At 40.2% G+C, this 24,080-nt stretch overlaps 2 protein-coding genes across 2 annotated transcripts in view; one reads left to right on the top strand and one right to left on the bottom strand.

Moving 5' to 3' along the window:
- MCM10 (minichromosome maintenance 10 replication initiation factor) overlaps positions 1-1,724 on the top strand; it is a 32,299-nt gene extending 30,575 nt beyond the window's left edge. The window contains exon 20 of the mRNA XM_083183126.1: positions 1,002-1,724. Coding sequence (XP_083039252.1) covers positions 1,002-1,085 — 84 coding nt within the window. The 3' untranslated portion in view covers positions 1,086-1,724. The remainder of the gene's footprint in view (positions 1-1,001) is intronic.
- Positions 1,725-3,169: 1,445 nt separating this feature from the next.
- UCMA (upper zone of growth plate and cartilage matrix associated) lies at positions 3,170-18,899 on the bottom strand. Its single transcript, XM_083179695.1, has 5 exons — positions 18,613-18,899; positions 18,037-18,102; positions 17,628-17,720; positions 13,869-13,967; positions 3,170-3,647 (listed from the first exon to the last, which is right to left on the bottom strand). Exons 1-5 carry the CDS (start codon positions 18,734-18,736, stop codon positions 3,550-3,552), a joined length of 480 nt encoding a protein of 159 aa, XP_083035821.1. The 5' UTR covers positions 18,737-18,899; the 3' UTR covers positions 3,170-3,549.
- Positions 18,900-24,080: the final 5,181 nt, after the last annotated feature.

The following is a 24,080-nucleotide window of genomic DNA, read 5'->3' as shown; positions in this document are numbered from 1 at the left end:
GTATATGATTCATATAAGAATATGTATATATTCATGGGTACTTAAAAAGTAAAATGAGCCCCCAATAACCATCGTTAACGCCACCGGCACTATCAATGGCAACCCGAAGCGTGGTGAGCGCTGCGAGCCCGCGAGGGGCGGCGGTACGCGACCTCCGACCTTTACATACCCCCACTATCCACGTCGGCGTGGAGTGTGGTGAGCAGACGCGGAATACATGTGAAGTAGTCCGCGTCCTCTCGCGGGGCTCGCTGCGCTTGCCATGCTTCGGGCTCGCTGCACTCGCCACACTATATAAAATCAACTCCACGCCGACGTGGATAGTGGGGGTATGAAACACCGGTTGGTGTTGATAGTGCCGGTGGCGTTAACAATGGCTATTGGGGGCTCACGATTTTTATCTTATGGCATCTTATGGATGCATAAGATCCATAAGATGAGATCCATAAGATGCGATATTGTACATACAATTAAAAAAATTTTCAATTGTATGTGATCACATAAGATTGTATGCCTTAATTAAGGCATACAATCTTATGCGTTGGGCGCCGTGCTAGGAAACAAATACCAAAAAAAAAAAAAAAAAACTGTTATATTGAAAATATCACCACATTTCGCCCAGAAATACCCCAGAAATGTTTGAACCCCCAATAGCACCTTGTATCACAAATTGATATAGATGGGTGTCCACCTTGGGTGAAAATTTTAAGCATTAGGTGCTCTGTGAACTGGCAAAGGTTGTTTGTGTGAGAGACCGGAGTGGGATGGGGCAATGTCTTACAAAAAAAATATATCACTGGTTAACAGGAGTTCAGAGACAGCCAATAGGTATTAACTGGGAGGAGTATGTGTGTATATATGTGTACATGCAAAAATGTCTTCATACTATCAGGTAAGCTTAACATGGCCAATAAAGTTGAAAGTTGATTAAGGTAAAGGAGAAAGTTCTACATCTTTGAGACTTCATATGAAATGGATTTGGATTTTTTTTTTTATTATAGGAAAAAAGTGGGCCAAAAATTGGAGGTGAAACACTGTTGCCAAGAGGCGAAGAACACGGAAAGTTTCTTAATAGCCTAAAATGATGACACCCCATATTGTATCCAGGTCTGGATTCTTTAAGCATGCCATAATGTATTAACTGTAACAGTTAGTATTCAATTAACCAATACTTTCTTTCACATTGACACAACTAGGAAAGACTAAACTGTATAGGACTTTTTAAAATGCAAAACCGGCAATTCTAACTTTTTTTTTTTATACAGATATTCTGTCTTTTTAAACTTTTCTTTTTTTTTTAATCAATTTGTCGAAAAATAAACCCTAGTGTTTTACTTTGGCACAATCACTTCTTTGAATTAAATAGTATGCTGAAGGAAATTTGAGCCCCCGTTTGTATAAGAAAAACCTTCGTATAAGAAAATGTTCTGTTGGCAGCATACCCTTGATATTAGCATTTATGATCTATTTTGGAATATGTATGTTTTTTCTCTTTATACGTGAAATTAAAAATACTTTGGATGCCCTGGTGCTAAACATGTATTTATGTAAAATGTTTTGTATGTAAATAAATTATTTAAAATAATATGTTGTCCCTACAATGATTTACTTGAATGATTATTATTTATGTAGGTATTGTGTTTAGGCTGAACTTGTAATCACATTTTACTTATCTTCTGATTGATTTTTGATTATTCTGTTTAGTCCATACCCCCACCATAAGTTAGATATTTAGGATTTAGTGTTTTTGTAACAATGAAATTGATAGAAGTGCAAATTGCGGTAGGTCACTTGTATTGCATATGTCTCGCTTTTTCTGTTCTAGCTTAAACTGCTACTTTTCCATTTTTTTGTTATTTATTTATTTTCTCGGTCACAAAGTTTTTGCAGAGCTAAATCTCAAAAGTCCAAGGCAGAATAAACGGGGCTAATTTGGTGCAGATTGACTAAAGGTGTATTTATAATTTTCAAAGTGCACTATAATTGAAACATAACTTTAGCTTTATCACGGGGTTTAACTGAAGTGAAACAGGACAAAAAAACAGCCACAACTCTGAAAACCAAAGGACTACTTTGAGTAAGTTCACTCTATCATCACAACAACAACTTGTAATTTGTACTGATAGTTTTGAAAATGCACAGCTACACCTCTAATGACTCCGCCTCTCTTGCACTTCTACTGACAGTAGGTGTCACCTGAGGTTCTGTTCTTGGTCCTCTCCTTTTCTCTCTATAGGTCCTCCCTGGATGAGCTCATCTGACTTCCAATTTCACATCTATGCTGATAATGCTCAAATCTACCGCTGATCTCTCTCCTTACTTATAGCTATCCTTGTCTTGTACTGTAATTCATTTTTTTTTTTTTTTTGCTCATTTATGTATTGTTAGTCGCTGCTGAGCCTTGGTGCCATAAAAATGTAGGCACATCTTTACACAAGCCGAACCAAAAGTGGTAAATGTATGTCTATAAAATGGTTATAGTGGTTTAGTATACTGTATGATGCATGTCTACTTTATCTTCCAGTCAGATTTGTTTGCCCAATGTCCTTGGACATAAGACTGAGTGAGCAGACTGGCTTGTTACATAACTATGGCAAGTTGCTTATTGATGTCTGTGCTGGCTGCCTACAATGGAATATATGGCACAGAAGTGACAAATTAAAAAAAAAGGTACATAATCTTAGATTACTATATTCTTGGTATCAGTAAGCCTCTTACCAGTGCTACAGATACATAATCTTAGATTACTATATTCTTGGTATCAGTAAGCCTCTTACCAGTGCTACAGATAGAGGCACAGGTGTGTTCTGGACATATGAATGAACCCTTAACATCAGGACTCTTAATATACATGTTTGTTTCCTCGATTTTGCCCACCCCAACCCAAAGTTTATGCAGATTTGCAAATTGAGCAATTTTAACATGCAGACTTTCACTGATCCCCCACGTACCTTCTATCATTGATGATCGGCATGTCTCTTTGCATAAACAGATACTTAGTAAATATTCCTGCCATAGTATACTTTGATGAATTGTCCATGTTTGCAGAGAAAATTAAGAATCCTATTTACCTCACATACTTACACATTATTTTAAGGCATTGGCATAAATAAAGTATTTCACAAATCTTACTACTGACATCTTACACTTTGTTTTATAACCATTTTATTTAGGCTTAAAATGAAATCATGTTTGAGGAAAATACCACTTCATACGTTTGTCTGGATTTGTCTTTTCTTAAGCTCCCATCCCCTAATAAAAAAAATGAAAAGAAACAAAAGACTCTAGTATGGAAGGATGGCTATATATTACACATGCAAGCTTGTACGATTTTCTATCAAACATTCTTCTGTAAGAATCGCAACAAATTTTACAACAAAAGAGAGTTTGCATATGAGCAACAATGAGCTACAAATAATACAAGAAACCTGCAGAGAGAATGCAATTCATGTTCCTTGGAAACTGGTTTTACTCTGAATTGTAGGTTTATGTTTTATTATATATTGACGTTGATTGAAAACTGAAGTATGTACACTAATGCTATTGTTCTTAAATGTTTTGACGCTGGTAAAGGTAGGAAGGTGACAGTCCATCATAATGCCACTGGCGCCACTGTTCTACTTGCTCACGGGTACGCTCTTCCTGCTCTGTTGAAAAAGGGGGAAAAAAAGATAAATTTACTGTTTATCCTTCTATCTGCTGAAACAAAACAAATCTATTCCCTGCTGGTCTGATGAATGAAGGTTTGATACATCTCTACATTTACATTACTCTTCAGCTTCGTATTTTGCACACCATAGTCAATGATCATACTGTCACTTGCCCTTTCTGTGATCATCTCATATGGAAATGTACACATTTGCCCATTTAAGTCTTTTGCTAATATTTTGTACATTTTAGTTACCACATTACATAGTATAGGATATACAGTGAATAGCACAAGTGTCGTCCGGTTACTCTGTTTATGTAGGTTGTTATAATCTGAGGTAGATGTGAGACATTGGAAACTGGTTTGTTTTTATTCCCAGGAGAAGTTCCGCTATGATTTCACAGTCTAGTTACATGGCAGTCTAAATCATTGCTATTTATGCCTTTTTTTACTTTTATATATACACCTTGAATAATATTGCCTAAATATTTCCATGGACCAGTGACCTATTCCCAAACTTATGTCAGATTTCTTTCTCCTAGCAAACAACTTTTTTTCTACAGCAGTTTTCTGCGCATATCCTTTGTGGGGTTCTCAAACTCAGAGCACCGCAGATCAATATTCTTCCCTGTGATCAGTACAAATACATGATGCAGCAAATGTTTGTTGCATGCTGTGAATACTGTTTGAGTGAAAATGTTGCATTCCAAGGATTTCAGAAAGTTGTGTTCCCAAACTCTCTGAATCATGGCACCCTACAGTATCAGAATTTTTTTCATGGCACCCCTAGGCCAAAAGTTTTTTTACTGAGAATTTCAGACAAAAATATTTGCGATTACATTTTATCCCAAGGTCCAGTTATATGGTGAGGAACAGGATTCACTTCTGTTTACCCAAATATTTAATTATTGGAAGCCGCAAGCACTGATTTTGCCTATTTTGTTGATCATAAATTTGAATTGGTTCTGGACCACCAACCTGAGGCACCCCTGCAAGTGCTCTGAGGCACCCCAGGGAGCCTAGGCGCACAGTTTGGGAACCACTGTAGTAGTAGTCCCCTTAAGGTGCAAATACAATCATGTTTAAGTAGTATGGTTAAAGTGACTTTCCATTTGGTGTTACTGTCCATTAACACAAAATGTGACCATGTTTTTTCCTTTTGTAAATACCTTTTCAATAAAATGCATTCAGTGTACATAATAGAAGTCTGATGCATTTGGCATCTTAACAATGGGCACTGTTGTCTGTTTTGTGCCGACCATGTTAAAATGTAGTGTATTTTAATGGTGTCTGTAGAATAACTGTAAAACATGTTGCTACACCTAAATCTTTGATATGGTGACATCAAAGCTTTTATAAAAACCAAAACATTTTGAGAGGTTGTCATACATCACAATGATGACCTGGAAGTATTACATTGGATAATGTAAACTAGCAAATACAATGACATACAAAAACCAGAAGGGAACTGCAAAATACAATTTCCAACAGTAAACACATGTACAATATGTAAACCTATGCTGACTGGTGAAGTGCCTAATGATCTTATTACAATGGCATTTGTCAAGCAGTAGGGCATAGTTGGCAGCAAGGGAACAGATTTCTTGAAGTTAAATGAAGAAAAATGGCTAATGGACCCAATACATCAGCAATCACAATTAATGGTTTTCCAGATCCAGGGATTTTTTTGGGCCAGATAAATGGTTTCTACAATCTATTTGACTTGCCCACACATTACAGATTTATTTCAGTGATCGGCAGATTTTTTCATCTAAAGATTGCATCTTCATATCTGGAAAGTGCCCATGCATCAGCTCAATCGATTGTCATTTCAGATGTTACTTCTTTTCATAATGTAAATAGATGAAGAAGACGAATTGGGAATGCCCACACATATAAAAAAAAAAGAATCGCAGATAATACCAGATTATTAAACATGCTTAAAAACCTGATTCAGCAATCGATGGGCCATCTCGATCAATTTTTGATCGGGATCGGTAAAAGGGGGGGCCCACACATTAAAGATTAATTGTGACAATCATCTCCAGATCTGAGGATTGTTACAATTAATTGCTGATGTATGGGGCCCATAAGTCTAAGTATCTTAGCGACAGTTGAGATACAATTTTTGCGGTTTAGATTACTTAGCTAAAGTATTTCCAAACTGGTGGGTCTTGTTGGGTATTCCAAGGAAGACAACCAGGGGCGGGCTGGGCCAGGGGGGGCAGGGTGCCATGTGCCCCCCGGGCCGCTTAGCCAGTCACTGGCTGCGGAAAGCACTGGATAACCATCCACCTCCTTCAGGCAGCCCTCCTGCACTGGCCGCGGCTTCCAGAACACGGCCGCGGCTACATGAAAATGGCTGCCACGCCCGCACTGTGGGGGCATATGTGTATCTGTCACTGTGCGGGAATATGTGTCTCTGGCACTGTGGGAGCATATCTGTCACTGTGGGGGCATATGTGTCTCTGGCACTGTGGGGGCATATGTGTCTCTGTCACTGTGCGGGAATATGTGTCTCTGGCACTGTGGGGGCATATCTGGCACTGTGGGGGCATATGTGTCTCTGGCACTGTGGGAGCATATCTGTCACTGTGGGGGCATATGTGTCTCTGGCACTGTGGGGGCATATGTGTCTCTGGCACTGTGGGGGCATATGTGTCTCTGTCACTGTGGACATCACATTGTGCGGTGTAATGGGCATCATGGTATGGGGCGTAATGAGCATTACGGTGTGGGGAGCATTGGGTAAGTACCATCACAGTATGGCAGACTTTCCCAACCACGGTCCTCATGGCACACCAACAGTGCAGGTTTTAGTGATAGCCAGGCTTCAGCACAGATGGATTAATCAGAATCACTCAGGTACTAATTAAGTCACCTGTGCTCAAGCCTGGATATCTGCAAAACCTGCACTGTTGGTTTGCCTTGAGGACCGTGGTTGTGAAAGCCTGCAGTATGGGGTGCAATGGGCATCAAGGTGTGCGGCATAATGTGTAATTAGCATCACAATGTGCAATGTGCAGGTACTCAATACAATCAAGTTACAGGCCACGTCCCCTTATGATAGGCCACACACCTAATTTTTCAACGCGCCTCTGGTGCGCACAAGCATTCGGTCTTCCAGAGAGATGGGGGTATGGGCCAGTGCTCTGGACTTGCCCCCTAGGCTAAAAGTTGCCAGCCAGCCCCTAAAGACAACTGATGACAGGGGTCATTGGAACCCAAGGCTTATTGAAGCGTTGAGGGAGCAATGGCTAGCCTGTCTTGTCTGATCCCACAGGAGAGCTACTAGTTTAGCACAAAATAGTTATAAAAGGTGTCTGACGAGTTTGCAATGACACAGCAGCTGTAATGCACTGTGTTCAGAGTTTCCAAGGTGATCCTCCTGTCCACTGAAGTAAGTGACTACAATAGACACATGAGTGTTGGCACTGGACCATGAAGCATTGGAAGATGATGGCCTGGTATGATCGAAAATTTAAGTTTACAAAGGGTAATACAGGTACACCACCGATTTTCCGGCAACCTTTTGTCCGGAACATCTTTTAATCCGGACAATTTTGATTTGTCCGGATTAAAAGGAGTTTAGGGACCTCCTTTAATCCGGACAAAGCAAAATTGTAAATTGTCTGGATTAAAAGAGGTTGATGAACTCTTTTAATCCAGGAACACTTTCTGCGCATGGGCGTAACACGCAATAGGCGCGAGTGTCAGTGAGTACAGCTGCTGACACTGCAGGTGACACAGGAAGCATCATGTTGTCTGAGGTCAAAGCAAGTACCACACAACAGTGGAACACACAGCATGAGTAAGTGCCACTGTGTACAGCTTCCAAGGATCCCGCAGGTGACACAGCAGGCAGCAGTGGGGCTGATATGGCGTCCAAGGTCCCAGCAAGACTTTCATTCATACTGCACTTACTGTTAATGTTTGCATACACTACTGTGTTAATTCATTCATTAATATTATGCTGTAGCATATATTTGACTATTTATTGCCTTAGAAATGTACTGAAGGTGCAAAATTAGTAAAAACTAGAAATCCTTCTGTAATCCGGCAAACTCAATAATCCAGCATGGCATTGGAACCAATCATGCCGGAAAAATCGGTGGTGTACCTGTAACCAAGTATTTACTAGACTGGGCTTTAATGAATAAGGACGTCTAGGAAGTCAGGGGGAAATAATTCCACAGGGAGTCATTAACTTGAAGTTTTTGTTTATACCGATATCTAAACATTCTTTATTCTCCAAGGTCCAAACCATAATACGTTCTAGGAAACAGCAAGGCAGAATCAAGAAAGCTAGGTTCTATTTGAGACTTACTAGTTTTCTTGATTTCTCTGCCAATTTGTTGAAGAGCTAATGTTTACCTGGGGAAGTTGACAGAAATGTTCCAGAAGGACCACTGCTTGAATATGGTGTAAGGTGTGAGTAATATAATGTTGCAGCTGAGCTTAGAAGGATTCTACCTTAGGCCAGGACCACAGACCATGTCAGCATGCACCCACAATATAGTGTAACAAGATATAATTGGCTCTGTGAAGCATCTGAATTACATCTCTGCACAATATACAGATACATAGTAAAGTATGATTGGATAGAAGTCTTCTTGAAAAAATTAGATTTCCATTTCTCCACTTAACTAGTAAAAGTAAACTGTAAGAGGATGAGAAAGTGAATAAATGTAAGCCATAGAAAAGTGTACAAAGACACAGCAGAGGACAGGGCTTGCATGCTGCACTGCAATAAGGGCATGTAATACCTTTAGCATATATCTTAGAGCCTATAAAAGTGGAAATGTGATATACATAAATTAGCATCTTATTTTGGAGTTTAGAATATCACCATGTCATGTTAATCAATAAATGAGCACAAAATGGCTACAGCAGTGATTGACAGCTGTGTCCCCTAAAATGTAGCCAATGAACTTAGAAAACATTTGGTAAGTATGAGTTTGATTTAGATCTGTGTATAGGAAAAGGAGGTTGTTTTATTCTTGAAGGAATCAGACTAAGGCCTTAAGGCAGACAACAAAACTCTTATTTATTTTTAGGAGTAGCATATTTTTACCCCCTGATCTAGCTTCACTGAACTCACTCCACTTCTAATCTTGGGCTTTGCTCCCAGCTTTCCCAGCAACTGCAATATGTCTACCATTCAGCTCAGACCGCATTGTGTTCCTCGATGCTTTTTAAAACCAGGTCCAGGGCAGGTTCCAAAAATGAATAGGGGTCCCCCATATTTTAAGAACCAGACCCAGGCCAAACCAGCCAGCAGGGTAATGTCACAGCCGGGGGACACTTATTATATAAGGTCCCGTGGCCAAAACATTGCCCTACTGACAAGTCAGCCTGGCCAGGGGCCCTGGAGGAGTGGGGACCCCCCCTCCAGGACTTACCTGACCAGGCTGAAGCCTGGTGCTGTCCCTGGTGACCCTGGGCTGTGGTCACCGGGCTGATTCTGTGTAAAAGATAAAAATAAACCATTGGGTTTATTTCCCGGCTCCTGATTGCCCGCTAGGCGGCCAATAGAATCATTCGGAGAAGAGGCGCTGAACATGAACCATCAGCGTCTCTCCTGTTTAGTTCGTGACAGGGGACTGCTGGGACTCTTGCGCTTTTTTGTTTTCCAAAGACCTGGACTACTTCAGGAGAGAAGAGGACCAGATCTTCGCCACAGGAGACATCTAAGTATAATTTGTCTTCACAGGTCCCCTATGGATTACTTCGGACCCCGGACGCCGCCGACATGGGCCCGGAGGCTGACATGGACGCCGACCAGGACACCGGACCAAGACCGAGGGCTACCTACGGGTTCAAGATAGGCAAGTATCAGTATGTATGGGCTCTGTGTATCTTACCATTTTATTTTTCTTATGTCAGTGTGTTTTTATTTAACTTGACTTGTGGTTCTCCAAGTCCCAGTATGCGTTCCAGGCTTGCTGGGACTCATAGTTTCACAGCAAAACCCAATGGTTTATTTCTATTATTTACACTGCAATCAGCTCTATGCCCACAGCCCAGGAGCATCAAGGACAGCACCAGGGGGGGTCCCCACTCCTGCAGGACCCCTGGCCAGGCTGACTGGTCGGTAGGGTTAATGCTTTGGCCGCGGGATCTTATATAATAAGTGTCTCCCATCTGTGGCATTACCCTGCTGGCTGGTTTGGCCTGGGGCTGGTTCTTAAAATACAGGGGACCCCTACTCATTTTGTGCCTCGTATTTTGGGACCGGCCCTGGAGCCTGGGGCTGACTTTAAAAAAATCGGGGGAACCGGGTTTCCTGATTTTTTTTTTTCAGCCTGGTGCTGGTTACGGCTGTGGGGGGGACCCCACGCCATTTTGTTTTTTTATTTATTTATTTTTTTTACCATATTTTTTTATACACAAATTCGTATTAGCGGCCGTATATACGGCCACTTATACGAATCATTACGCCATTGGAGGGTTACAAAGGAGTCGTATTTGACTGCTTTGTAAATTCCCCTCCAGAACATGACTTTGCATATGGCTGAAACAGCCGTATGTAGTCGTATTGATTCGTATTAAGAATACGAATACGATTTTTTGTATTCTTATTCTCAGTAAATTTCCCCTTTAATGTCTTGACTCCAGGGATTGCCCACTCTGAGGTTGAGATCACTTTATATACTCTTGTTTTACAAAAGACCACCACCATCTCTAAAAGGCACCTCTGTTTTCTAGTGTCTCTGCATTTAGCCTTGGTACTTTTATATTTTATCTGATTATTTGACAGTTTGTGTTTTTTGCCTTCCACCTATTTTTTTTCTTGTCTTTCTTTTTGAACTTCAGACTTGAATACAGAATATTTAATGTATCCTATTTTGTTTCTGCTTTAAGCCTTACAACCCATTTATTAAAGAAATTAACATGCTGTATAAGAACATAAAGGTCTGCTGGTAGGCTCACCCGGACTGCTATTGTGATGTTCCTTTTGTCCATTGCAAGTAGAGTGCAAAGAGATTGTGGGAGTCACCAGCTCCAAATTAGTTGTAGCAAAACAACTGTTTAAAATGGGTAGTGCCTAGAGCAGATGAATGTGTTTGGCTGCTGAGTGTTATTTGGTCAGCTAAATGTGGAGTCACTCTAGTAACATAGTAATTAAGGCTGAAAAAAAGACATTAAGTCAACCTATCTAACTTGTAACTACTGACTTGAATAAGTCATATCTATAGGATTTCTTTAGTGGACAAAAATGCATCAAGTTTTGATTTAAATTCATTAAAAGTAGTTGCTGTAACCACCCCCACCAGCATTGAGTTCCTGAATTTTATTGCTCTAATGGTGAAGAATCCTCTTCTTAAGTACGGAATTTATTTTCCTCGAGCCTCAGTACATGCCCGCGTGTCCGAATTATAGGGCTGTTAGTGAACAAATCATGTCCCAGTTCCATGTGATTCCCAATTCTGTATTTGAACATACTAATCATATCACCTCTCAACCTCCATTTCTCCAGTGAAAACATATTCAGCCTGGTTAACCTATCTTTGTATTCTAATGATTTGATATCTTTTACTAGCTTAGTAGCCCTTCTCTGTACCTGTTACAATTAATTTATGTCCTTTTTAAGGTTCGGTGCCCAGAACTGAACACAATATTCCAAGTGTGGTCTCACCAATGCCTTGTAAAGAGGCACTATCACATTGGCATCTCTTGAATCTATACCCCTTTTAATGCATGCCAGTGTCCAGTTTGCTTTTGCTGCTGCACTTGAGCAGTGTGCACCATTACCCAATTTTTCATCTGTATTGACCCCCAAGTCCTCCTCTACAGCAGAATTCCCTATACTCGCTTCTTTTAGTCTATATGTAGCTTGCTCATTTTTGTTTTCATAATGAATGACTGTACATTTTGCAACGTTAAACTGCATTTTCCACCTTTCCAGTTTAATTCGGTCACTTTGTAGTGTTTCCACACACTCTCCTGAGTTAATTTCCTTACTCAATTTTGTGTCGTCTGCAAATATTGCAATTTTACTCACTATGTCACTTCCAATATCATTAATGAAAATATTAAACAAGGTGGGTTCCAATATTGAACCTTGCGGGACTCCACTTTGGACCTTACCCCAGCTGGAATGTATGCCATTTACCACCAATCTCTGTCCCCGATTGTACAACCAGTTTTTAACCCAGTTACAAATTTTATCTTCTAACCCTAAATTACTCCCTTTCATTAATAACCTTTTATGAGTCACTGTCAAAAGCTTTAGTGAAATCAAGTCCAGCCCCCTACCGACTTCCTCATAGAAGCTAATTAAATTAGTCTGATATGATCTATTTTTGACTAACCTATGCTGAGCCTTACTTATCACCTTCTCCTGTTCTAAGAAATTTTGGATACTATCTTTTATTATTCCTTCTAATATTTTCCTGACAATGGATGTAAGGCTGACCGGTCTATAATTTTCAGGGTTAGTTTTGCTACTTTTCTTCCATATTGGTACTTCGTTAGCTATGCGACAGTCCCTGGGTACCTTCCCCGAGTTTATTGATTCCTCAAATATCACATATAATGATAGTGCTATGACAGAACTCAATTATTTTAGTATCCTAGGGTGTATTTCATCCGGGCCAGGAGTTTTGTTATTATTTAGGTTCTGTAATCTATTTTTGACTATTTCCTCACTCAAACATAGTTTGGGAGCAATCAAGAGCCGTCTGGTTGGACTTAGCACATGGCAAACAGATTTGGATTCTCCAAACTGGTCCATGGTCACCCATCCAAATGGAAGCTTTCGGGAAATTGTAAATTAGTGACTGGGAAAGGATGCTCAAAGGACAAAGAAGTGGTTGTGTGTGCCCTGTAGTGAACAACTTCTCAGTATTGTCATGCTTGCTGTATGATAATTTGTTTATAATAAAAAGTTTCAGCCACTAATTGTTTAGGTGACCTATTAAACCCACATTAAGATTCTGGGAACCCCATTTAAATAGACCTAAAAATGTGTGGGGTTATGTTCATGTAACATGTACTGTCAGACTGAGGATGTAAGTCTATGTAACGTGTCCTAAATTATACTGTTTACTACCAGTTATTTATATAGCACACACATGATCCGCAGCGCTGTACAGGGAATATTTGCCTATTCACATCAGTACCTGCCCCAATGGAGCTTACAGTCTATATTTCCTACCACATACAAATGCAGAAACATTCACTTTAGGGTTCATTTCTTTTGGACAAAGATATTGGGATAAGTCCACTTTCAGCGCCACTAATGAGGAAAGGTATTATAAAAGGAGGTATACATTCCTTATAGTTAAATACCGTTCCTCTTCTCCGTGTATGTCACTCAAGGATATAGTTGAAATGACAGGCAATTTTTCAAGGTGTCCTTTAGACTGTGTTCCTGTCTCCGGGGTATTTCGTTTTCACCTTGAAAAAGATCGCAGTTAGCGATCGAAACGCGTTGGTGTGCGGGGACTGTGGAGGCACTGAGAGGATCAGAGGCCACGATTACCAGCAGGAGGGACATTATACTGGACTGAATCCGGACAGGACAGAACGCTGTTCCTCCAATCCATGCTTCATTTGAGAATCTCCCCAAAAGGAATTCTCAATTTGATCTGGTAATCACAGACCACCTTTTTTTCTCACAGCTTACCCTCCACTACCCATTTGTATATTGTCCATGTATATGTTAGTTTGTGTTATATTCAAATAAAAAAAAGGGTCATTGCACTATATGCATTTCCTTTGCACATTCTTTTGCATATATATCGGACGAAATACCCCGGAGACAGGAACACAGTCTAAAGGACACCTTGAAAAATTGCCTGTCATTTCAACTATATCCTTGAGTGACATACACGGAGAAGAGGAACGGTATTTAACTATAAGGAATGTATACCTCCTTTTATAATACCTTTCCTCATTAGTGGCGCTGAAAGTGGACTTATCCCAATATCTTTGTCTGTTGTATTCTGTACAGGTGGGAGGGCACCTGAAGGGACAGACCACATTGGCAGCCTAGTGCGCACAAGTAGAGTCACATACACCAGTCTTTCTTCACTTCATTTCTTTTGGAGCCCATTAACCTACCAGTATATTTTCTGGATTGTGAAAGGAAATGCACGCAAGGAGGGGGAGTATATACAAACTCTACACATTTTACATTATTAAGTACAAATTTGTAGCTGATTTTAGAAGAGAGAGAGAGAGAGATGTAAAATGGAAACAATGGAGTTCTTACCATCCTGCTCCTCTTCTACATAGTTCTCAAACTCATTCCTCTGTTCCTCATAGTACTCTCTCCTGCGCTCATCTGCTGATAGTCTCTGTCTGTTCTCAGCTGGAAGATACAAATACAACTTACATTTCTATTTTCATTTTCCATCTATTGAAAAAAAAAAAAAAAAACTACATGTGCAATCAGATTTACTCATTAACTCGGTGTTGTATTATGTATGTTGTACCAGCTACATTTTTTTTCTTCTGGGTCTATGCTTTGCACGAATGTTGGCAATTCCGTCTGTGTATAATAATTGTTAATCCAACAATGCTCACCCTTAAAAAATGAATACATTATGTTTTCCACTTGGCTCTGGTAATAGACATATTAGGGCAGTGGTTCCCAAACTTTTTTGCATCACGGCACCCAAGATTATCAGAATATTAGTCACGGCACCCCTAGGTGCAAAGTTTGCTACCGAGAATTTCAGAAAACAATATTAAATTAAATAAGTTGTGCTTATATTTCATCCTTAGGTCCAGTTATGTGGTGAGGGACAGGATCCACATATTTTAAAACTGGAAGCCACAAGCTCTGGTTTTGCCTATTACATTGACCATAAATAATTCAAATCGGTTCTGGACCACCAAACCGAGGCACCCCTGCAAGTGTTCTGAGGCACCCCAGGAAGCCTAGACGCACAGTTTAGGAACCACTGTATTAGGGTATTCATTTTTCTGCCATAATTATAGGGTTACTGAAATTCACTATAATTTACCTTTTTTCATGGTGGTTTCTGGCATGTTTAGCCGCTTGTTTTTTTACTATTGAAGTATTGGTGACAGAAAAATGTAATGATTTACCCAAGTATCCAATTATGCTTATGAGAGCCTGTGACCATATTTTTGTAGTTACAGGCACACCACCGAACCCATGGTTCTGACACTGTGCCAAATTTTATGCGGTATTGCCCGAACACCCACCCCCGCAAGCAGCACAACTCCCTTCCCGCAGCCTCTAAACCCTCCCAGTCAGGAGCCGGTGATAAAGTACCAGGCACTTTATTACTTATCCTCCCTTAACACTGCTTCATACATCTACCCCTTAGAAATTACACTTATCTGGCCTGAGGCACTCAAACAATCCCCGATGGGGAACTGATCCCTAATCCCATGTGTTTTCTAGTGAACACAGGTCATTAATCACAATATCAGGCAATTTTTATCACATGCAAATGTATTGGGGCACATACTGCCCCAGTAAACTGTACATCTTAGTAAATATGACTTATTTTTATTCATGTATACATATTAAAATTGAGTGTCATCAAATGAGGGTTTATGCCCATTCTGTAAACATAATACAATTAGGCAATGGGGATGGCCATTACTGTTGTGCCTAGGGCCACCCTCTACCCCAATTCCACCTTTGGGTGAAACGCCTTATCATTAACTAGCTCAACACAGATACCAGAAATCATACAGAGGGAAGTGCAGGGACATGAACTGACCAGCACGAATACAGATTGTTCTATGTAAAAGAAGTACATGGGGGTGGAGTTAGGGCCTTCATGCTTCTGTGCAATAAATATGTTCCTGGCTAGACACAAGCTGTGCAGTTGAACACCTGTCCCACATGATGAAATCAATATAAACTGTTCTTATTTCCATGTCTGCAGCAACGGTTTATGTCAGCACTGAAGCATTTACTATGATGGAATAACATGACGTACAAGGTTATGGCTTTGTGCTGCTGTAGAAATGTGTAGCGCTCAGGTACATTGCGCCAATATAGACTAACTTTAGGTACTAGTCTTAGTATGACCTGCATGTATACAGGGCTGCTGAGACATGGTGGGCATGGGTGGCACAGGTGAGATGTTCAAGTCTTGGAGGTGTGGTCATGCCGGGTTGAAAAAAAAAAAAATACTGTGCTGCTGGGGGCTGTTTCTCTTCCTACACCAGTGATGGCTAACATTCATTCCACCTGTTGTTGAACTACAAATCCCAGCATGCCCTGCATCACTTTTAGAATGGCCAAATAGTAAAACTGTAGCAGGGCATGCTGGGATGTGTAGTTCAACAAACAGCTGGAGTGTCAAGGTTAGCCATCACTGTCCTACACTGTTCTGGGCCCAGGTTATTTTTACCTGCTTCCTTGCCATTTCTGCATTTTTTGTATAGGGTCTGGTAAATTCTACTTGTACGCAACCTATTTTAGAACACATCTCATTTGCACTTATACAATATATTGATTAATAAAGCTGCCATTGCAGGCATGGGCAAAGTTGCAACTATTGCAATATGGGTGCGGTCATAATAAGCAAACAATATGTATGCGGATCTGCAAATATGCCCTATAGCAGTGGTAGCCAACCCTAGCCCTCGAGAGCTACCAACAGATCACATTTTCCAGACAACCTAGCTGCTGCACAGCTGCACTCATTAATCACTGACACATTTTAAAAGATCCACAGATGGACCTAATTAGCTCACTTGTGATTCTGTGAGGAGACCTGCAAAACATGCACTGTTGGTAGCTCTCGAGGACTAGGGTTGGTTACCCCAGCCCTATAGCATCATGCCTTGCCACAGTTTTTCTGTTAGGGAATGTTAAAACTATGGCAAGGCATGCTGGGATGTGTAGTTTCACAACAGCTGGAGGGCTACAGTTTGGCCACGCCTGCCCTATAGTATAAGGCCTGCTGTTACAGTAGCAATCTGACCTAAGTTTCAGCAGAAAATAATTGTATCAGACTTGTGCATTGCAAACTCGCATAGGTCTCTGCATCAGTAGAAAAAAAATATATACACGATGGCTCCTTAACTAAAGTCAAGCTGGAATTAATCTACTCATTGCCTATTAAATGAAATCATAGGCTAGATCTGCACACAGACACCTTAGTATTTTCTCCATGCTACCCTGCACCTCCTGCAGACGCTTGGTGCTGTCCAGCACATACCAGACTGCTGCTCTGCCTAGTACACACACTGCATAAGTGAAACAACCCTTCATTGTACAGAGTAATGCAAACACCGCCAGAGGTGGAATACCTCAGATTTTAGGAACAGGGCTTCCGTGGTTATGTCAAAATAATCTGACTACTGTAGAGGTTTCATTATTTTGCTAGTTCTGACAACCGTCATTTCTGTAGACTATGCAAATCGGAATGATGTACTGTAAGGTTATGTCACATGAAACATGTACTTTATGTGTACATCGGAAAATGAAGGGCTCCTTTAGTGGGGTTTTGTGGTAAATGTCATGTTTCTCTGACAAGCATTTTTCACATTCTATAGCTAGGTTGTCAATGTGGAAATCATGTAAATGTAGGCTGGATGGGCTGGTCAAGAGATACTTTTGGTTTCCCACAAACATCTGATCATTATTATTAATCCTATTATAATACTTCATGAATCCCAAACCATTTTAACCAGAATAATTGAGGAACTGTAGAACAATATTGAATTGCACATGTTCTGGATTACTAAAAATCAATCAAGTACAGGGATGTTACATGTTTATGTATCTGCGAAAGGACATGCAAAGCAAAAGGAAACATTATTATTTGTGAACTATGGTATTTTGTATAGAATACATTTACTGGTCAGACTGTTCGGTTCCCATAATAAAATCTCTATTAGAAGCATCTTGGGATCCAAAAGCAACAAATAAATGCAGCCCAGTAATATAACCTTATAGCGACAGCAGGGATTCCAGACAATTTCAAGGAAACTGGGACAGAAAAGAAAACAAATTTCCACAAACCCCCCCCCTCACCATTTATTTCATCCTGGGATTTGGTTGATCTCTTGCCACGTTTCTTGAAAAAGTTTGAAGCCTCAGATTCCTGCATGAAAATCTTCTTCAAACCTGGGGTAAGTTTTTAATAGGTTTAAGAATTGATGTCAATATCTAGAATACAGTAACTTACAAAGTCTACCAATGCCTTGCTGGATTTGCACACTGACTGGGCACACAGAGACTTCAGAATATTATATATATGTGTATGTGTATATATATATATATATATATATATATATATATACACACACATACACACAGTATATATCACATTTGATTTAAATTGTCAACTTGTATTTTGTACATTGAGTTAATGTCTTCAATATCTGAGACTTACACTATTAAATTACAGCTACCATGAACTAATTCAAGATCATTTACTCACTTTGCTTATTCTTCGCAGCCCCGTCATCACTTTTTCTAACCGAAGCACTATCACCCACCTGGAAAACTAGAGAATAAGGAACAGAGAGATGGAAAACAATTGTGCTTGGATATTATTCATCTTTATTGCCACAATAAATGTTCTCATTGCATTTATCAATGAGTTGATGTGTACTTACCAGATGACATAACAGCTAAATATACAGTGCTAGTTTAAAACTATTGTAACAAACAGTTGTCAAATATATAAAGTATTATTCAATTAAAAAAATAAACTTAATTAGGAGTGTATTTACATAGATGGTACATAGATTTAATTGCATTACTACAGACTCATAACATATTAACGGTTTTGTTTTAACAGAATACAGTAACTGCTTCAATTAACTTATTAAATATTCAGTAGTGCATTTTATAATTTCATATATAAAGAGAGTGGGCACAACTGAATTCAAAAGCCAAATGAGCCCTACATTTCTGTATTGTGAATATACATAAGATGATAGCGAGTTCGTAATTTAAGACACGACACACACACAAGGATTCTGTCCCAAAATAAGAAGTAGATTGTTGTTACCTGCTAGGAGAACCACTGCAGCAGCAAGTGACAGAAACACAATTCTTTTCCAGCTCATCTTTGCAGAGATTCTTGTGCTGTGTATGGGCTGCAGGGGACTGAGGAAATTTAGCAAATTCCTCATGTGTCAGATAGGAAGGTGAGGCAGGAGCTGGGACCTATGGGAGAAGGAGGGGCATGACAGTTAATTGACCATGGACACTGTCCTAAGGAGCAAACATGCTATCTACAAATGGAATAGGTTGCTCAAGAAGGAATGCACAAGCTAGTAATAACAAAATTCAATGTTGTCCTTTATTAATACATTTTCAGGATAAAAAAAAATATTATTTAAATTAAATACTATGTTTTTGTATTTTTTCTTAAATATGTATTACAGGTATGTGGACCGTACCAGTTATTTAGGAAGCTGTGTTCATCCAAATCTTGCTTCAGCTGTCCTTGTCTTCTTGAATGGATCTCCCACCATTACCAGCAAGGTGAGCAGGCATATACAGTACTTGCGGTGTTAGCTTAGTTTATTGATCATTCTCATTATTTTATTTTGCACACCATACATACAGTTCTAGTGTTCATTTGTCTTCCCCTATTTCTTTTAACTACGTATAAAGATAACCTTTGTCTACACTATTTTAACTGGATGGCTGGCATGACAATGCTTTGGGGGGGGGGGGTTCACAATATTTCCCCATTGCACTTTCAAGACAGTGAGTTACCATCAACTGCTCCTACCATTAAGCCTAAATGCATACCTTTTTTTTCTGGTTCTCCATCTTCTTTCTTGGATACATTGATTATGGCCTGTTGATAAAATGCATCTTTTGTTTGTTCTGTTCTAATGTACATTACTGTGGTAAAAATTATTGTGAAAAAAAGATAACTATTGGGCTGATTGATTTGCGCGCTGCTGCAACTGCTGTATCGTCTTTTGCTATTGGAGTGTCTGATTTTACGCTCATTCTAGTATAAGGTGTTCCCTTGTACAAGTCACAATGCTATTTGCCAAATAGAGTATGGCCTCCAATGTGAATTTTTAAGGGGCAGATTTATTAAGCTTGGTGAAGTATCTGGTCTTTATCACCGGCCAATCAGCTCCTAACTGTGAAGTTACAGGCTTGGTTTGAAAAATGTCAGGTGGGAGCTGATTGGCCGGTGATAAAGACCACACACTTTATCACTTCACCAAGCTTAATAAATCTAACCCTGATTCGCAAACCAGTTATCCGATACGCCTGCGATTCCCATAGCATGCCCATTACACCATCTCTATGAGTCTTTTGTAGCCACCTCCCAGAAACTCAGATTACATTTCCAGAGTATTTCATAGAGCATCCGTCTCACTTGATACTATGACCCTATTTGTACAATGTGAAACAGGTGCGCTGTGTGACTTTTTAGATGCATACGCAGTTGACTCAGAATCAGGCCCTACAGTATGTGTGAAAGGTATTTAACCGGAAAAAAACAAAAACCAAGAGCACCCCCCCCCCCTCCATATACTAATCCTAAATATAGATTAATCACTGTAATACCTACAGTACTTATCTCTGAAATCGAGTTTACTAGAGACTTCAGTATCTCCTTCCACTCGTATACTTTAATTGTGTCTGTGGTTGAATTAGACAATTACTAATTACAGAAAACCATTTCAGAAATAATCAGTAGCCACATGATAAAACACTTTAGCAATCCCCACCTTTAGGATCTGTGGCCAACTGCAGCTCCCCAGTCCCACTTGGTACACAGTTGTCCATTCCACAGATCAGTCTCCGTGTGGCATGGGGATGGTGAAAGGGAATTTTACTTATTAATGGTTTACACAAAAACTGCATGGGGTCCTCCTTTTCCCAATCAATAATCAGCCCTTGATCTCTGAGCATGATCTGATATTGTTATATAGATGTAAATAAATTGCATAAAGTTCTGAACACTAAACCAGTTGAGGGTGGGTGTGCTAATACCATAGCAGGGGAACACACAGTGAGAGATCCCGCAGCCATCACATTAACCAGCCCCAAACTGGTCAGTCCAAGGATGAAATGCCTTATTAGCAGCAACTTTGGGGTTCATGTTATGTTAAAATTATTCTTTACAGGCAACCTAGATGTAGCCATTTTGAGCTGAGAGTTGAGTATGGTGTGAAGTTGGATGTTGGGATGGTGCTGATTTTGGCAAAACATTTTTTGACATTGTAACTGTAGTCACTTGCTCTGTAAGCTCCCATTATACTGTAAATGTTTAGAGGCCTACCGATAAATATTTTTCTCTATAGGTGCCCATACACAGTACAATTATTGTCTGCAATTTGGACTAGATTGCATCGCATATGTTTTGCAATGCAATGAGATGCAATGCAATCTAATACAAAAAGTATGTGCAGCACATACATTTTGTGCTGTGCGATGTGATGTGCGCAGGAGCGCGCATCGCACCAATTAAATTTTATGGGCACCTTTAGACAATTTAAAATAATAGCAATATAAAATCTATATTAAAGTTACCATTTCATGATTAATATTAATGGCGTGGGGCAAGTGCAGCATTTGGGCTTTAGATTTCCAGCTTAAAACAAAAAAAAAAGAATTGCATAATCTTAGTTTTTTTATGTATAATGCCATTTGGAGATAATGCCGCAGTTATATAATATTACATGATAATAGCCATCTTTGTGCAAATACATGGGGAAACAGAGCACTGTCCTGGTTATCACTAGCAATGATGGATCCCCATCAGTAACATCTCACCTGTATGGAACAAAGAGAGATTTAAAAAAAAAAAAAACATGGCAGATAAGAAAATAATTTCCCTACCTATAGGGCTTACTGCTTCAGTAACTATGTCCAAAGTGTTTAGGTACAGTGTATCTGATCCAGACAATATATTTCCCGAACATAAAGTATACTCACAGCTCACTAATCACTGATATCCTTGTTTTAATCTGTCTGTCATGAAATGTAGTTTATAAAGACTTAAGAATGCAAAGTTCTGCTCTGATGCAGAAAGTGAAGTAATTGAATATAAATGAGCGTATTTGTACAAATAGTCTTAATGCCTCATTTGTGTGTGCGCCTCTCCTCCCAGGCAGGGTTTCAGTGCAGTGAATGTATGGGCTCTGTGTTCCGAGTGTTGGCACAGTTACTGAGTGCAGAATATGAGACTGAGGAGTCACTGATCCATCTGAAAGCAGCCATATCCTCTTAGGACATATCATGTCTGTGTCAGGACCTTCCACTCATTACTGCTAAAAAACATACCATTCATTAGCATCTGACAGAAGCTCCACCAACAAACTTCTCATCAGAGCTTTCCCAATTGAAGAAAATAATGTATTATGTGTTTCAGTCCCCATGTTATTTATTCCGTGAATTATTTTACAATAAACAAATGGCTGCAGAACAAAAATACTTCTAATTCCAAATTGCCGACAGGTGATCAGACATCTTTTACTACAATCATACGTACTAAGCCCCATACACACTAGTTAAATATATCGCTCAGAAGGGCCCTTTGTTAATGGACCCACCCCCAAATACCTGCATGAGGTGTGGAGGTGGGTGACGTCACTGAACGATATCGTTGACAGATATAATTCAGTGTGTATGGGCTATAGTTTGACCAGTGTGCATGGGGCTTTAGTTGAACTTATAATTGTGCCAGATGAGTGGATACACATATGACTTGTCATATACAGTAGTATTCAGAAATAACATAAATCTGAGATCGTGTCCCACTATGCAGAAACAACCTCCGGCTTAATTTTGTCTCCTTTCATTACCTTACATGTCCGTTTTCTGTCAAGTTATGGTCTGGCACCTCTTTTAATCCAATGATTTCCCAGAGCTTCGCAGTTTACTGAGTCTTTCATGCCTAAAGTGGACAATGGGACAGTGGGTGTGGGTGCAGCTATGGCTACAGGTACCAAGGAGATCAATATTCTTTAAATACAGCCCAGGCTCCTCCTCCTCCACGCCCCTACTGGTTCCATTTTTTTTCTTAGTGCATCAAGGCACAGGTATCCAGGGACAGGGCTCCGTGTGCTGTTGCCTATTTTTTTTTTATTGTTTTCATTTTTATTATTTTTAGGAGACAGCCTGCTTCATGCAGTAGCTGCTCCTCTGTGGACTGGTACCAGCGCGCTGGTCAGATCCACTGCCCGCCTCCCCGCACACGGTTGATACTGCTCCCCAGCCACAGGTAAGGGATCCTCCCCTCAGACAGTGCCGTGTGCCTCACTTGGCATAGGTAGGGGGGGGGGGGTTGCCATTCACGGCACGGTTATTTCCGTGTGCCCGCTAGACCACCAGGGAGTTGTACTGTGGAGTGCCATTTTGCCTACAGCCACTACTTCTCTCCGCAATCTGCATCTTTTAGATAATATTGCAAATGGTCCAGCAGCTTGCGAAATTTCAGACTGTCATAGGGACACTTCTGGGACAGTTGGCTACTGTTTTGCCGGTACTTGTGTAATAGCACGGCACCCGGCTACGCTACGTTTTCAGCGTAGCCTAAGCTATGCTGTCAGCGTAGCCCAACGGCTGCACAGTGTAGTTAGCATAGTGACTCCCTGGCAGCCCAATGGCTGCCTAGCTTAGTTAGCGTAGGGACTCCGCGGCAGCCGGCGTAGAGGTGCTCCTGCGTCTCAGTAATTATTGCGGCAGGGTACGGCAACCCTGCCCGTGTCCACTTCAGGGAGACAGGGTTAGGAGGTTCGGTTGCACTTATGTCTCCTGCACAAAGGGGGTATGCGGGTGCAAGTGCGTCTTATGCACAATAAAGGAGGCATTTGCCAGTGCTCCATGTTAATTACTGACAAATGCCTCCTTTTCAAACCCCCACTATCCACGCCAGCCCGAAGCGCGGCAAACGGACGCGTTACGCGTCCTCCCGACTTGTTCATACCCCCACTATCCACGTTGGTGTGGAGTTGATTTTATTTTTTTTCCAAATGTTTTTATTGCGCCTCAATAAAACAAAATAATAATGCAATACATCCAACAATGGATGGTGACATAGGAGTAATGACAATGAGTTTCAAATACCATTTTCAACATTTTCCTTAATAAATTTACTAAATAGATAAGGGAGGGAACTATCTCCCAATACAGTCGAGAAAATATATATATATAGAATTCTATCAATGATTATCGATAAATGGGTATGAGATAATTTCCCTAAACATTAAGCTCAACCTGAATATATATTCAATACAATGATCTAAGTAAGCAGTATAAAATCATGAATCAAAGTACCTGTCCAACAGTCGAGCCGAACCGCCGACCCATCCACGGAGAGATCCAGTCAATATGCGAAGAATGAGGATAGAGAAGACAGATGGTATGGAATAGGAGGAGGGGTAGGGGGATGGAGTGAAAAATGAAGCCTGGATAAAATGATGTTTAGGAACTGAATTATAGAGTGATAGGCGTAGCATTCTGTAAGAGTTGGAGGGAATACCATGATGTATTTTG

This window comes from Crinia signifera, chromosome 4 (assembly GCF_055691185.1).
Source record: "Crinia signifera chromosome 4, ASM5569118v1, whole genome shotgun sequence".
Classification (NCBI taxonomy): Eukaryota; Metazoa; Chordata; class Amphibia; order Anura; family Myobatrachidae; genus Crinia; species Crinia signifera.
This window is presented reverse-complemented; position numbering and strand designations above follow the sequence as displayed.

What these genes read in the sequence shown, in the direction of transcription:
- UCMA (XM_083179695.1), bottom strand. Translation starts at nt 18,736, where the DNA reads ATGAGGAATTTGCTAAATTTCCTCAGTCCCCTGCAGCCCATACACAGC. An exon ending in TGCAGTGGTTCTCCTAGCAG is followed by an intron (nt 18,103 to 18,612) that starts GTAACAACAATC and finishes CTTATTCTCTAG; the next exon opens with TTTTCCAGGTGGGTGATAGT. An exon ending in GGCTGCGAAGAATAAGCAAA is followed by an intron (nt 17,721 to 18,036) that starts GTGAGTAAATGA and finishes AACTTACCCCAG; the next exon opens with GTTTGAAGAAGATTTTCATG.